This window comes from Gopherus evgoodei, chromosome 11 (genome assembly GCF_007399415.2).
Source record: "Gopherus evgoodei ecotype Sinaloan lineage chromosome 11, rGopEvg1_v1.p, whole genome shotgun sequence".
NCBI classification, from domain to species: Eukaryota; Metazoa; Chordata; order Testudines; family Testudinidae; genus Gopherus; species Gopherus evgoodei.
Window position 1 is genome coordinate 52813850 of NC_044332.1, and position 16523 is coordinate 52830372.

The following is a 16523-nucleotide window of genomic DNA, read 5'->3' on the forward strand; positions in this document are numbered from 1 at the left end:
ATATTATACATATACTGTACACCAAAACCAATGGCACATGTGATTTATTTTTCTAAACAGTATTGGGGTAGAGCAGTTATGACCTGTTGTTTTGTTGTTGTTGTTGTTTAGCTGAAGTGCAGAGTGAAATTGAAAGAATCTTTGAGTTGGCAAGATCCTTACAGCTGGTTGTCCTAGATGCGGATACTATCAATCATCCAGCACAACTTATTAAGACATCTTTAGCACCGATTATTGTCCATGTTAAAGTGTCATCTCCAAAGGTAATTACAATCATCTTTAAAATATATGCAGTTTACTTTTAAAATGTTACATGCTTGTTGTCCTCTGAGATAGGGTGTGTTTTCTTTCCTCTTCAAAATGCACATGTTGACACCAGTGAGAGCTTTGTGCTCATATCAGAAGAAAACCATGCTATTGTATACAGGCCCGTCCCTGTAATATCTGAGCCCTTTCCAGTAGTGCATTAAATTTCATGACTAACCTCTGTCTCATGTGGTCCCCTTTTTATTTTTTTCTCTCATCTTCTCCCTAGAGGGGGAATTCTTCTGTGTTTAAAATCCTCATGCAACTATTTACCTTGAAAATAGATATTTATTTTCAGTTACAATTGTAGTGAGTTTAATGTTCATGAAAGATGCTGCATTGACAGCCCTAGAGATTTAAGCCCTTAATTCATCGTCAGAACAAGTACCATCTCTCCTCACTCCACCTTAACTCTCCCTTGGAGGGCCACCTCTAGAGGTGAGAGATTAGATCAGTCCTTGGTGCTTCTGTTGAGACTTCCAACCAGGACACTAGCTAGTGCCAGTTGTGGTTTTTGGGATGTCCTCTGGGCTCTTCATGTAGAGCACAGAAGTCACAAAAGTCATTTTTTTAAAGTGCTGTTTTAAGGTCCTTAGTAACCTTTGCACACGTAGGCTTTGTCTATATTATTGCACCAGTTTAACTGAAGATGTGTTTTTAAATCGATTTAAGCTTGGTTTATATTGATTTTAGCATAATTCAGTTACTAACTAAATAAAGCTAAAATAATATAAACAAGGAAGACATTGATATAAGAGAGTCCACGCAGGGGTTTGCACCAATTTTCATTTAAAAAACAATCTTAATGAAACTTCTGAAAGATTTAATATAGACAAGGCTTTAGCCCCAATAGTGGTTTAGCAGTCAATACCTGACTACTTGTGTTCTTTCACAATTTACTTGTCATTATATTAACTACTGACAGTTAAGGATGGCTACTATTATCTATCATTATACTTCAGTACCATCGACTTCGGGGTGAATAACTTCTTTCAGTTCCTTCACTCACTTTTCCAGAAAACGTACATGTTTTCTAAAGCTAAAAGTCTGAATCCTCATGTGGTGCAAATGGAGGTACGCTGATTTATGTCGGTTGGGGATCTGGCTCACATTCTATAAGGAAACAGTATAATTTAAGTTTTAACAGCACCCCTTAGTGCACTTTATATTATAAGTTCTTAATGTAAACTCAGTATACATAATTTGCATATTCCCTGATGACTGCTATTGAATTTTCCTGATGTGGTGCTGGTTGTACTAGCTACACCCATTCTATTGAATGGAAAGTTATTTGGCAAGTGAGTGGGGGGAGGATCAAGAGCACAAAGGTCAAGGGCACACTTTTTTCTTTCTGAAGTCTTTCACCCAAAGGCTTGTGAGCAGGGTGTTTGATACTATAATTTTCTTTTATATTTTATAGATAAATAATTTAGAATTCCTAATTTTTCCCACACCATAATTCTATTAATGAGCAGACTACAGGAAAAAATGAGGTAATATGACCTGTGGGTGTTAAAAACCCTTCTCTATCAAAATACATTTCTGAGCAGACTGTCACCATAATATCAGTATTGCATAGCATAATATACTATTATTGTTATGCTGTAATCAAACTGGTGCAACTGCATAATTTTCAGGGAGCACTGGAAAACAGAAAATTTATATTTATTGACAATAACCTTGTACTTAGAACCAGAACAAAGCAAAATCACACTTAAAACTGCATTTGGAAAATATGCTATGGGTCGAATCCTATGCTGAGATAAACATGCATAAATCCCAGTGAAGTAAATTGAAGAATTTGCATCTGTCTGATGACAAAATTTGGTCCATTATATCAAATGTAATACAAATAAGAGCTTATTACATTGGTTAACCCTGTCATTGGTATTTGGATCTCTTGTATCTGGGGATGTTTAACTCTTACGTTCATGTTTTCCTCTCTCAGGTTTTGCAGCGACTGATTAAATCCAGAGGAAAGTCACAAAGTAAACACTTAAATGTTCAGTTGGTGGCAGCTGATAAACTTGCACAATGTCCACCAGTAAGTACAAAAAAACCCAACAAGAATAAAACTCCAGATCATTGAACTGGAGTTTTGTACATTTCTACTGTGTTTATCATTGATATAATTGAATTCACATTTTGTCAGTTGGCTTTGGTGATGCTCACAGCCCTCCAGTCTTAGACCAGCTAAAGGAAAAAAAAAAAAGTAATTACTATTCGGTCACTTTTTATACTCAAAGAAGTAGCCTGTCTGGGGCCCTAAAATAACCTGCATTTTTAGATTGAGTTTCTGGCACTTCAGCAAGGAATGCTCTCAAAAGATCATCTGTTGAGACATTCCAGTTGGCCCAGTGGAGCTAGCCAGTTGTCGCAAGCCACCTTCTTGGGATCATGATTAGCCATCTTAACTGATGCGGAGTCCTTCATGTAGCAGGCCTGCAAGCTGCCCCAGATGTTTAGGTAAGCTGATGGGGTAGTTTTCTATGGCGAGGGCATAAAGGTGTATGTGGAAAAGCAGCTGAAATTGTTTAGACTCTGGAAACTCAGCCCGGATTTTGTTGCAGGAGAAACCTTTCTGTTGAAATGCACATAGATGGTAACTTGTCTGTATGACAACCCAATGTCTGTGCATGAGAATGAGCATGGTAAGACAAAACAGTCCACATCACATTATGGGGTCTCATTGGGAAATCTCTTAGGTTTTTCTAGAGCACCCACTGGTGTAGCGGAGGGGGGTGGGGTTAGCTTCCTCTGGGGGGGCTCCCCAGGCCGGGTTAGCTGCCATGGATGGGAGGCTTTCAAGGGGGGGCAGCTGCTGCGAGGGGGGGGGGGGGGGCTCCCCGGTGTGGGAGTAGGTTAGCTGCTGTGGCAGGTGGGGTTAGCTGCCATCTGGGGGGGAAGACGGGTAGGCTTGGTTAGCTGCCACGGGAGGGCAGTGGGCAGGGTTAGCTGGGGGGTGTGGCACAAGGTGGAAGTTTCGCCTAGGGCGTGAAACTTCCTTGCACCAGCCCTGCTTAAAATCATGTCTAGTCATCTCTTTTGTCCTCTGGTTTTTGAGTGTTCACACTTTCAAGCTTTTCTCTGCAGCTGTGAGGAACAGAAAATTCCTTTTATTTTGTTTGTTTTTATATGAAAGCTGAGATTCTCCCTTAATTCCATAATTCTGGGAACTGGAGCTTTAAGAAAAATGCCAACACCAAATATTGTGAGACTCTCACTGAAGTTATGAGCATTGTCAGCACATTTTATAGTGAGCAAAGAGGGAGCCTGTTGTGAAAGGTATACTGCCTCAAATGCTGTGTGGAACACTGGTGCATAGCAAATCTTGCTACAGCTTCAAAGAGCTGTAGCAAGGATTCCCCTTAGTACAGTCATCCTAGCATGTGAGGATAGGAGGCATCGCCCCTCCCCTGCTGAGTAATGCCCCCGCTGCAGTAATGCTCAGCACTGCCTGCAGCATAAAACAGCCACCTTCCCCAGCATGGAGATAGATGCGTGCCCTTTGTGTTGGTATGCTCGAGGCAGGGCACCACACCCTCGTCTCCAGTCTAGTACTCCTGTAAAAGGAGACTCCTGATTTAACCCAGCCAGCGCTCCCTGCAATATAAACATTGTTTCTTGTTCTTAGTTATAGAACTTTCATAGAGGATAGAAAGAGAGGGCAACCAAACAAATGTGGACATGTAATTCCTTAACTGCACTTGGTTGGAGAGCGGCATGTGTTGTCGTCGTAAACTGTCTCATTCTTCTCAGGAAGGGGCCTTTTGTCCCATGCCATCTTAGAAAAGGATAGGTGATGATGATCATCTTAGAGCAAAGAATCCGTTCTGTCCCTACCCCTCTCTTTTCATGGCAATGACATACTGTAAACATTTCCAGTTACAGTAACAGTAGGATCTAGTGTTCTCTCCTTTGTCAGCCTGCTTGTGTTCCACTCTGAGCAGTACTGAAAGTTGTTCAAGTCATCTCAAATTTATATTGGGAAATCCACTGTATTATGTTTGTCTCATGAGTAATTTTCCATTGAAACATGTTGTTACAATGAAGGGAAGAAAAAGGATATTTCTGTGGATTCTATTCAGAACACATTCACTAAAACAAAATATTATATAAGTTCTGGAGCAGTAATAATCAAAAAGATATATCAGGCCTAATTCAGACTGGGTGTACATGGAGTTATAGGGAGTCTGACCTATTCACATTGCATCTGAATTTGGTCCATGGTGTTTACTCAGGGCTGTCATTGCTGCTTGCACGTACACTATCTGTAGCGTTCACCATTACATTCTTCACATTGGAAAAATCGTTTATTTCTCCATTTGAGAAGAGCATCCTGTGCAGTGCTTAATTTGTAATCAAAGAGATGCCAGGGCTCAAGCAATTTTTTTTACATTCTTAACTGAAGTGGCAAGCCCAAAGGTGCCAGGGCTATGAACTGCCAAGGCTAGAGGTACCGGGAATCAGCCCTGGCATAAAATAAGCACTGAGCCGTGCATATTTCATTCATGTGCTTATTTTAGCTAAGTCTTTTCCTACCAGTTGGACTGAAGTGAGTGAGTTTGAGTGAAGGAAATGGCCCGCATCTGCAGGGTGCATGCAGCATCTTACCTAGCACATAATAGCACTTTATAATATCCACAACATCTGATATAACTCAGCTTTTATTCCACATCCTGAGATTTTATTTAGACAAACTCCCACTGACATTCAATGAGACCTTGCCTGAGCAAGGACTGAGTGTAAAGCTCAAGATTTGGACTTGTAGTTTCCATGAGCCAAATTCTATCCACAGATACACATGTCAGCTTCCCACTGAAGTCAATTAGTCTCACTCAAATTTCACACAGTTTTTACTTAATTGAAATTACCCTTGATTTACACCACTGCTAAGGAGATGGATATTTGTACTGGAGGGCAGAATCTGGCCCATGGTGAATACAGTTTAAAGGCCATATTCTACTTTTGGCTATGCAAACACAGCTCCCATTGGTGTTACTATAGTTGGACAGATAAAATGAGGAAAATTGGGCCTGCATTCTATTCTGTCTCTCATTCAGAATGTTGATTTTCCTTAAATCAGTGGCAACTTTTCTAGTCAGAGACCAAACTAGCCAATTATATCTGCCCCAAGCAATTAGATTAAAAGGGTGGAGGCTGTGTTATTTTTAATACAAAGGATGGGCTACCTTGTTAAATCCTTTCCCACATTTCTAGGCAATTACTTGGAGCTGTGGGGTCACTCATGTGTAAGTATTCACCAGTGTGAGTAAGGGTCACATAATCTAGTTCTATTTGATTGCTGAGGTTTTGGTTAAATTTCACAGGAGGAGTAAATTAAGCAATGATTCAATTAAGTGAAAGTATATTGCTAATATGAAAGGTTCTTATCATAACCCTGTACAATATTATATATCATTTACATTATAATCTATGCAGTATATTTCACAGCTCAAATTCTAGCAGGAAGAATATTTGCATACTCCCATCTTCTTTATGTATTGGGCATGAAATGTTTAGTGTATTTGGATATATCTGAAAGCCATCAAAATCACATTTCTAATTTTCATGGTGCTGAGAGTCGTTATGAAACTGATTAGTACTGTACATCTAGACATTATAAAAATACTTGTCTTTTCTGGAATGTCTAACTGCTTTCATTATCAATTGCTCATTAATTTTTCACTAATGCTGCTCATGCTGTGCTAAGAATACCTATCACTGCAGAATTCATTAAGCAGTAGCAGTTGCTTTACATGGCTTAATGAAACAGGAATTGTACCAAGAATGTAGTTAAAATATGCTAGTCAAATACAGTTTATTATTTCAATTTTGGATTTATACAAGTGCTCAAAAAGGGTGCATCTGTGTGTGCTCTAGATGCTTTTGACTCAAAATTCATTGGAAATAATACCCCATCATAACTGAAGTGCAGCAGTACAATTAAGTGTAACCCAGCACCAGCTAGCCAGGAAATGGTAAGATGTCAATTTCCCCCTCACCTTCCAGTAATTCTCCACCCTTACAGTTCCATCTGTGGAGTTCATTCCCTCTGGGTCTACCAGTATCCCTGAAGGAAGCGAGAGAGTGGGGTGCAGGAAGCCAATCCTTTTTCCTTTTCAACCCCCATAACCTTTATGCAATGGGCTGGCTGGGACCGGGTTGGGAAGAGGGATGTCTCACAGCTGCCTCCTAAATAGGTGAATGTGATGAAGGAAATAATGGTGACCTGCACTGTACAATTTATTGCCAGGTACTCCCAGATATTTTAGGTAAATAAAATTGCAGCCCTAACTATACCACATCCATTGCCTCTTATCCTCCTTCCTATGTGGCTGGAGAATGGTAACATAGTAAACATAAGGAAATGAAAATACTAGTTACCCTAGATAGAATTCTAAATAGATAAATCTGAGGAGAGGCAATTTCTTCCTTGGTTCATTTTGGTTCAAGGAAAGCAACTGGGAAATCTTTATGCATGAGATTTTGTCCAAAGGATAGAGAACACTGCAATAATACATACTGCTTAAGAAATTGATAGTGAATTGAGCTGTTAACAACATAGATACTATCTCTACTGTGCTTTTTATCAGTGACCTGGAAGAAAATATATAATTATCACTAATAAAAATTTGCAGATGACATAAAACTTGGAGGAGTGGTGAATAATGAAAGAGACAGATCACTGTTTCGGATCAACCTGGATTGGTTGATAAACTGGGTATAAGCAAATGATACATGTTTGTAATATGACTAAATGTAAATTTATACATCTAGGAACAAAGAATGTAGCTCATACTTGCAGGATTTTGGGACTCTATCCTGGGAAACAGTGACTCTGAAAAAGATTTGGGAGTCATGGAGGATAATCATCTGAACTCCAGTATGCTATCTTGGCCAAAACACCAAATGTGATCCTATAGGGCATAGAATCATAGAAGATTAGAGTTGGAAGAGACCTCAGGAGGTCATCTAGTTCAACCCCTGGCTCAAAGCAGGATCAACCCCAACTAAATCATTCCAGCTAGGGCTTTGTCAAGCCAGGCCTTAAAAACCTCTAAGGATGGAGATTCCACCACCTCCCCAGGTAACCCATTCCAGTGCTTTACCATGCTCCTAGTGAAATAGTTTTTCCTAAGATCTAACCTAGACCTCCCCCACTGCAACTTGAGATCATTGCTCCTTGTTCTGTCATCTGCCACCACTGAGAACAGCCTAGCTCCATTAACAGGGGAATCTCCAGTAGGAGTAGAGAGGTTATTTGATCTCTATAGTTGGCACTGGTGCAACTGCTGCTAGAATACTGTGCCAGTTCTGGTTCCCTTGATTCAGCAAGGATGTTGATAAATTGGAGACAGTTCAGAGAAGAGCCATGAGAATGATTAAAGAAAGCATGCCTTATAGTGATACTCAAGGAGGTCAATCTATTTATCTTAACAACGAGAAGGTTAAGAGGTGACATGATTAAAATTTATAATAATCTAGAGGGAACAAATATTTAATAATGTGCTCTTCAGTTTAGAAGAGAGAGATATAGCAGGATCCAATGGCTGGAAATTGAAGCTACACAAATTCAGACAGGAAATAAGGTGTAAATTTTTGATGGTGAGAGTAATTAACTGTTGGAACAATATACCAAGGGTCATGATAGATTCTCTGTCACTGATAATTTTGAAACCAAGATTGGATGTTTGTCTAAAAGATCTGCTCTGGAAATTATTTTGGGGAAGTTCTATAGCCAGTGTAGGCCTGACTTGACGTAAGCAATTGGACATGGGCGAGGCCTCATTTTTTGGGAGACAGGATTAGGCTGGTAAATGGATCAGCAGACTGGAAACAAAATGTCTGTGCTAGCAAAGATAAGGAGGAACATCCAGGGAACAATTTACAATGGACAAGATAACGATGGATAAGATGAAGCTAAAACATAAGATGAGGTAAAAGTAAGTTGTGCATGGACAGTGTGTGCTATGCAGAGAATGGTTCCTACAAAGTGACGAAGCCAATCACAAAATGGTAATGCAATGTATAGTAAATACAATGAAATGTGAAAATGTATATAACGGAAGAGGATTTCTGTGTAACTTTGAATTTGTAATGTACCCTGCATCTGCTGCCTGCATTAAATCTGATCAACTCAGCCTAGCATTGCTGTATGTCAAATAAAAATACCTAAGTGACCAAAAAAAAAAAAAAAAAAAGAGAGAAAGCGCCAAGTGAAAAAGGCCTTGGGATTTTTTTTCAAGAGCCTATTTATGGAGGAGGTCAGATTAGATGATCAGAGTGGTCCCCTGTGGCATTGGAATCTGTGAATCTGTGTATCCATAAAAAGCTCTGCAGTAAAGATGATGATCGTAATGGAAAATACATTACAAGTAGAATCAGAGGGAAACTGTTTTAATCCCCTGTCTTTTCCCAAAGGGTCATTTTTTGCTTATTCTCTCTCTCTCTCTCTCTCTCTTACGTGTGCATGATCAAAGTTAATCAGGAGTAAAATGGCTTGATACAGTAAAAACTTGAGTGATTCCTTTTGTAATGTACAGTTTTCCTACCTGATTTTTCAATTCACGGAGAAACTGCACTATATTAGGATTCAGCTTGTGACACTTTTGATTACATCAGTGGGATCATTTTGCTACTCAGCATGAGTAGGGTGGCAAAATCAACCCCCCAAAAGTGGCTTTTTGGTGGCATTTATTAAAATAATTAAAGAAAGGAAAATAAGGTTTTGTTCCGGATTTGATTGGTTTTTTGTAGATCAGTTTTACATTTTCTTCAGCTTCTGCCTCATCATACTGAAGAATTAAAGGAATTCAGTGTTGAATTCTGGTACTAAGTAATTTGTATCATTTCTGCTTTACTCTTCTACTTATTTAGAATATTTAACTGTTTTCTTACTAAATATATACTGGTCAGCAATAGAGATGTATATTTCATAGACAGTTGCTCATTTAGGACCTGATTCTGCCAATCTTACTGACATTGAGACTCACATTAAATTAAGGGTTAAATGAGACGTAAGTTATGCATAGACTGTGTGCTGGCCTTTACATAGGAGTGAATTTCAGTTTGTATAAGAGTGGATGAATCAGGGTCCTGGGGGTCTGTTCTTCCCTGGCTAAACAAAATTCCCATTAATGTGAATTATTTGCCAACCTCACCTTATTTAGGAATCCATTAGATATGGAAAGAGAATCTACTTTATTGTGGTGGTGAATTCTAAAAGACTCCGAGTTATAGCTACTAGCGGTCTACTATAATTTATTGTCACAAAGGAAACAGTAATGTTCTCTTCCTACTGTTTTATTCAACTTCATTTAAATGTGAGCTGGTTTCGTAGTTGTTCTCACATAATTTTAGCTTAATAAAATCATGTTCTCAGTCCAAATATTCTACTATTTCACATGCTATTGTGGAAATACATTGCTCAGGTACATTAACTACTTTCTCTCCTCCACATTTTTGGAGATGTCTGAATTACTGTTGTATTATTCATGATATTGTGCTCTGCACCCTACAAATTGGGAGAGAGGGTGCCTGCCCCAAGGAGCTTAAAATCTATAGGCTCCATCTTGCCTGGAACAGAGCAGTTCTTCTTCAATTAGTGTTCCTAGGAGTGCTCTATTGTAAGTGTATCCGTGCCTCTATTCGTAGATTTTAGGAGCAGTGTCCATTCAGCCCTCACATGCGCTTTCCCTCCCTCATGGTCTTCCTCAAGGCTATCTGGCACTGCGTGGGTAAACCCCCATCAGTTCCTTCTCTACCACCTTTGGCCTCCAGTGGAGCAAGCAGTTGTCCCTTCCTTATCTGTGTCATTAGCATAAGTAGTAGTTTCTTTTGTTCTCCTTAATAGTTAGTGTTTCCTTTTTACCTGTTGGGATGAAAAGAAAAGAAAAGAGAAAAGAAAAATAAATTTATTTTGCATTTCCCATCTTGGTTAGGGGGATTCCTCCCCCCCATCCCCCATATAAAAGATTATCTATGTTCTTTCAGTTTAAAAAAAACAAAGAGGAAAGGAGAACTTTCTGCAGCATTCCTCACTGTGAGAGGATGATAGCGCCCCCCCCCCGGCTTGTCCATTTTCCCCCAGTCTCAAGAGTTGCCTCTCTTGTCAGGAGTCTATTCCTGTAACAGACAGACACACTTACTGTATCTGGTGCCTGGTAGAGTCCCATATCCCTCAGAAGTGCTCCCTCTGCCACAGGCTAAAGTTGAGGTCTCATGAGAACCAGGAACTTAAGTTAAACCTCCTCCTTATGGAGAAGGCACTTCAGCCTCCAAGGAACTCCGGTGCCAACCTGAGATCGTCCCTGGAGGCTTTAACTTCAAAGGAGATAGAGTCGCGGAAAAGATTAGCAGATTTCCTTCCCATAAAGGCTCAAGAAAAAAAGCTCCAAGCCCCCAAACTGAGTCACTGACCAGCCAGAGGGGTTATTCTGGTGCAGCGACCTCAGTACCAGCAGCTCCAAAGTGCAGTACCAAGATGCATCAGGGTGCCTCCGCTATGAGTTCTGCAGTACTGCTGAGACGCGAGGGGCTCAGGCTCTGAGGCAGCAGTACTTCCCCAGGGACAAATACTGTACCAATTCTAAAGGAGCAACACCAAAAAACCATCAGTACTGGGTGCAACAAAGCTCCTGTTAGGGAATACTCTACATCTTCACAACCATCAGTACCAACAATGTACCACGGATACTCCTCTGCGGTACTGCGTAAGCAGACAGTGATGCAAGAGTTCCAGTACCCTAGAGATCTGATGGCTGGGAAAGAACGTCAATCCCCGTTACTCCGTACTGGGTCCCTAGTTCTGAACACATCCTGGTGCCCGGAATCACCCTAGGCATCAGGCCATGTACCATCAATACCCTGGTCAGCACCACCATTACTCAGTGACAAGTCTGACAGTGACCAGGAGGATGTAATTTCCCTGGCCTCTCATCATGGCCCGGCATCACAGTAAAATGGTCCTCTTAAATTCCATCAAGATGCCCGCTGATTGTGGTAAGGGCCCCCTTGGGTACCACCCCACCTATGCTCTTCCTCCCCCCAATGGCCATATTGGGATCCTTGTTTGACCATACAGATCCCATATTTTGCAGGAGTCTAGTATCTCTCGGAAGGCTGATGAGCTGCAGATTCCCCTTCAGGAGGTGCCAGATACAAATCACAAGCTGGTGGATATTCTGCACACTTTCTCCTTGTCCAGAATTGCCCTACCAATTAATGAGGTGAAGTCATCTGGCAGATAACAGCCTCCATCACACCAGCCAGCAAGAGAGCCAACAAAAAATACTACATCAAAAGGAGTAGTTTTAGACACAAAAGGAACAGTTTCAGGCCATTATCAAAGAGGGTCAGTTAGTAGCCAGAACGGCGCCACCGGCAGCACTGGATGCAGCCGATACAACAGCCTGCTTAGTCTCCACATCGGTGGTAATGAGGCGAGCTTCTTGGTTACATCTTTCTGGGTTGCCCAAAAAGCTGCAGTGACGGTGGAAGATCTCTCCTTTAAAGGGTCCAAGCTCTTCGCAGAGAAGACAGACTCTTCTCTCCACACCTTGAAAGATTCTTGGGTCACATTGTACTCCCTGAGAATCTTCTCTACAGGTCAAAAGAGAAGATATAGTTCTCAGCCACAGCACAGGTCAGGACCTCCTCAATACCCACTGTCTTAGTACTATTACGAGTTGCAATGTAAGAGGCCCAGGGTTCAGAAGTGGAAGCAGTCAGCACCCCAATCTGTGACCTCTCAGACTGCCTCTTCTAAGCACTTTTGATGGGTTGGTTGAGGGCCCGTACAACTGTACCTTGCAACATCAGCTGCCATCTACACACTTGTCATGCCCCTTTGGATGGTCTTGGAGATTATTTTGAAGGGTTACACAATTCAATTGATGCCTCTCTCCCATTCCCACCCTACTTCCTTGTCCCTCTTCAGGGACCCTTCTCACAAGAACCTACTTTGCCAGGAAATAGATCTGTTGTGCCTAGGGGCCATAGAACCAGTCCAGGCGCAACTCGAGGCAAGGGGTTTTACTCCTGTTATTTCCTGATCTCCAAGACAAAGGGAGGTTGGAGGTCCATTATCGATATAAGGGCATTAAACACATATGTGAAAGCGCAGAAGTTCAAGATGGTGATCCTGGCAATTACAGACCAGTAAATCTAACGTCAGTACCAGGCAAATTAGTTGAAACAATAGTAAAGAATAAAATTTGTCAAGACACATAGAAGAACATAAATTGTTGGGCAAAAGTCAACATGGTTTATGTAAAGGGAAATCATGTTTTACGAATCTATTAGAATTCTTTGAAGGGGTCAACAAACATGGGCAAGGAGGATCCAGTGGACATAGTGTACTTAGATTTCCAGAAAGTCTTTGTCAAAGTCCCTCACCATAGGCTCTTATGTAAATTAAGTTGTCAGGGGATAAGAGGAAAGATCCTTTCATGGATTGAGAATTGGTTAAAAGACAGGACAAAGGATAGGAATAAATGGTAAATTTTCAGAATGGAGAGGGGTAACTAGTGGTGTTCCTCAAGGGTCAGTCCTAGGACCAATCCTATTCAACTTATTTATAAATGATCTGGAGAAAGGGGTAAACAGTGAGGTGGCAAAGTTTGCAGATGATACTAAACTACTCAAGATAGTTAAGACCAAAGCAGACTGTGAAGAACTTCAAAAAGATCTCAGAAAACTAAGTGATTGGGCAACAAAATGGCAAATGAAATTTAATGTGGATAAATGTAAAGTAATGCACATTGGAACAAATAACCCCAACTATACATGCAATAGGATGGGGGCTAATTTAGCTACAACTAATCAGGAAAGAGATCTTGAAGTCATCGTGGATAGTTCTCTGAAAACGTCCATGCAGTGTGCAGCGGAGTCAAAAAAGCAAACAGGATGTTAGGAATCATTACAAAAGGGATAGAGAATAAGGCGGAGAATATCTTATTGCCCTTATATAAATCCATGGTGTGCCCACATCTTGAATATTGCATACAGATGTAGTCTCTTCATCTCAAAAAAAATATTGGCATTAGAGAAGGTTCAGAGAAGGGCAATGAAAATGATTAGGGGTTTGGAATGGGTTCCATATGAGTAGAGATTAGAGGCTAGGATTTTTCAGCTTGGAAAAGGAGAGACTAAGGTGGGATATGAGAGGTATATAAAATCATGACTGTTGTGGAAAAAGTGAATAAGGAAAAGTTATTTACTTGTTCCCATAATATAAGAACTAGGGGTCACCAAATTAAATTAATGGGCAGCAGGTTTAAAACAAATAAAAGGAAGTTATTCTTTACATGGCACACAGTCAACCTGTGGGACTCCTTGACTGAGGAGGTTGTGAAGGCGAGGACTATAACAGAGTTTAACAGAGAACTAGATAAATCCATGGAGATTAAGTCCATTAATGGCTATTAGCCAGGATGGGTAAGGAATGGTGTCCCTAGGCTCTGTTTGTCAGAGGGTGGAGATGGATGGTAGGAGAGAGATCACTTGATCATTACTTGTTAGGTTCACTCCCTCTGGGGCACCTGGCATTGGCTACTGTCGGTAGACAGGATACTGGGCTGGATGGACATTTGGTCTGACCCAGTATGGCTGTTCTTATGTTCACGCTAGCTGACATTATTCCATTTCTAGAGTAAGGAGATTTGGTTTTTGGCCCTAACCTAAAAGATGCATACTTCCACATCTCAATATGACCGTCGCTCAGGAGATTCCTACGGTTTGCCTTTGGGCAGGACCATTATCAGTAAAGGGTGCTCCCATTGAGCCTCCTGTATGCATGCAGGGAATTCACCAAGGTTCTCTCCATGGTAGCGCACACCTGTGACCCTTGGGCACTGTGATCTACCCACACCTAGATGACTGACTCCTTAGAGCCCCCTTGTTTCAGGACGCTGTACGAGCCATCCAGATGACCATGCGCACATTTGCACAACAGGGTTTAACAGCCCACCTTACAGAAATTGACACTGACCCCAGTACAGCGACTGGAATTTATCAGCGCCGACCTCAATACAGTACACGCAAAGCATTTCTTATGCTACACAGGCTCACCACCCTTACAAGTCTCATAAAGACAGTCCAGGCCAGCTCTGAAACATCAGCCAGGAACTCCCTGCAGCTGCTAGGTCATATGGCAGCATGCATCTTTGTCAGGCCAAACACCCGCATGTTCATGAGGTGTCTTCAGATATGGCTCACTTCTGTCTATTCCCCAAACAGGAACAGACTAACCAAATTGTTATCACTGCCCTCTGCAGTAAAGCACTCCTTGGACTGATGGAAAGACCCATCCAGTGTCTGAGCAAGTGTTCCATTCGTGCAACCGCCACTGACACCGACTCTAACGATGGATGCCTCCCTAATGGGCTGTGGAGCTTGCCTACATGACTGCAAGCTTCAAGGCATGTGGTCTTCCATAGAAGTGACCCTCCATATCAATCTTTTGGAGCTCAGGGCCATCAGGAATACTTGTGCATGCTTTCTGCGTTTCATCAAGAATACGCACTCAAAGGTCATGACAGACAATATGAAACGTATATTTTACATAAATTGCCAGGGAGGTGCCTGATTTCCCTCTTTCTGCATGGAAGCACTCAAACTCATCTCAGCTGTCTATCTACCAGGGATACAGAATGTGACAGCCGAGTGTCTCAGAACTTTTCTCACCACCACAAATGGGAACTGAACTCAGAGGTGCTTTGAGACACATTCGCCCTTTGAGGAACCCTGACTGCAGAGCTCTTTGCTACTTACCGGAAAAAGAAATATCATTGTTACTGCTCCAAAGCCAGCCTGGGGAAACATTCACTGGGAGACACCCTCATCCTTGCATGGGACAAGAACCTCTTGTATGCCTTTCCCCTGTTTCCTCTTCTATCCAAGGTCATGTTGAAAATTTGATGAGACAAAATGAGTTCTTCTGAGTGTCCTCTCCTGGCCAAGACAAGTCTGGTTCCCTGACACGGATGGCAATATGTCTTCCAATTCCTTTTTGGCCTATTCCCCACCTGCTCTCTCAAAGTGACAGGCTGATGCTTCATCCCAACATGCAGGTCTTCCACCTCTAGGGTTGGCTCCTTCTTGGTTCCAAGACTTAGCAGCAGAGTGCTCTGACGAGGTGAAAGACGTGTTGCTGCACAGCCAAAAGTCAACCACTCAGTGTACTGACCTACAAAAATTGAAATGATCCCAAGTTTGGTGTCATTCTAAACACACAGACCCTACCTCATCTTCCCTCCCTCTAATTTTAAACTACATTTTAGACCTCAAGAGGTCAAAACTCTCACTCAGCTCCCTTAAGGTACGTCTTGCGGCCATAACAGCTTTCCGCTATCAAGCAGATGGATATTCTGTTGATCTAGATAATCTACACCTGCTGATGTATAGATTCCTTAAGGGCATTGGGAATCTCTTCCTGCATGTGAGACCACCCGCTCCAATCTGGGATCTTAACCCAGTTCTCAGAGCTTTTATTAGATCTCTCTTTGAGCCCATGGCAACTTGCTCTCTCTTACACCTGTCCATGAAGACAGCATTTCTAATTACCATCACTTCAGCTAGACACATAGGAGAATTAGTGGCCCCCTAATGGCACACCCACCATACACAATCTTTTAAAAAGACAATAACTCTGAGGCTGCATCCCAAGTTTCTCCCTAAAGTTGCCTCTACTTTCCATATGAATCAGGAGATCCATTGTCCTGGGTTTTCCCAAAAAACACATTGTGATAGCAAGGAGGCAATTCTGCATATGCTAGATGTTAGAAGAGCACTAGTATTCTGCTTGGACAGGACTAAGGACTTCAGGAAGTCCCCTAAATTCTTCCCTTCATTCACAGAAAGATCCAAAGGCTCTGTGATATCGGCTTAAAGACTATCCAAATGGGTCTTGGGTTGCATTAATCTCTAGTATCAAAGGTGCAACCTGTTACCTCCATCCAAAATCCACATGCACGCCATGAGGTCCATTTCTATCTCAGTCACATTCCTTAAAGATGTCCCTATCTCAGAAATCTGCAGAGCAGTGACTTGGCCCCCTTCCAACACTTTCGCAGAACATTATGTGATCACAGGAGATTTGGCCTCTGATGCCATCTTCAGCTCCACAGTGCTCTCTGTAGTAACATACTCCATTCCAAAGCCCCAGTCCTCCATGGTCGATACTGCTCAGGAGTCACCTACAGTGGAACACACAT

General features: G+C 41.7%; 1 protein-coding gene across 4 annotated transcripts in view; it reads left to right on the plus strand.

The window, feature by feature from the left end:
* The window catches only part of CACNB4 (calcium voltage-gated channel auxiliary subunit beta 4), a 200287-nt gene that overhangs the window by 165701 nt on the left and 18063 nt on the right, over nt 1–16523 (plus strand). For all 4 annotated transcript variants that reach the window (XR_004002658.1, XM_030580538.1, XM_030580539.1 and 1 more), the window contains 2 exons: nt 112–263; nt 2255–2350. Coding sequence is in view for 3 of the 4 variants with exons in the window: in XM_030580538.1 (XP_030436398.1) it covers nt 112–263; nt 2255–2350 (248 nt within the window). In the remaining variant the exon portion in view is untranslated. The remainder of the gene's footprint in view (nt 1–111; nt 264–2254; nt 2351–16523) is intronic.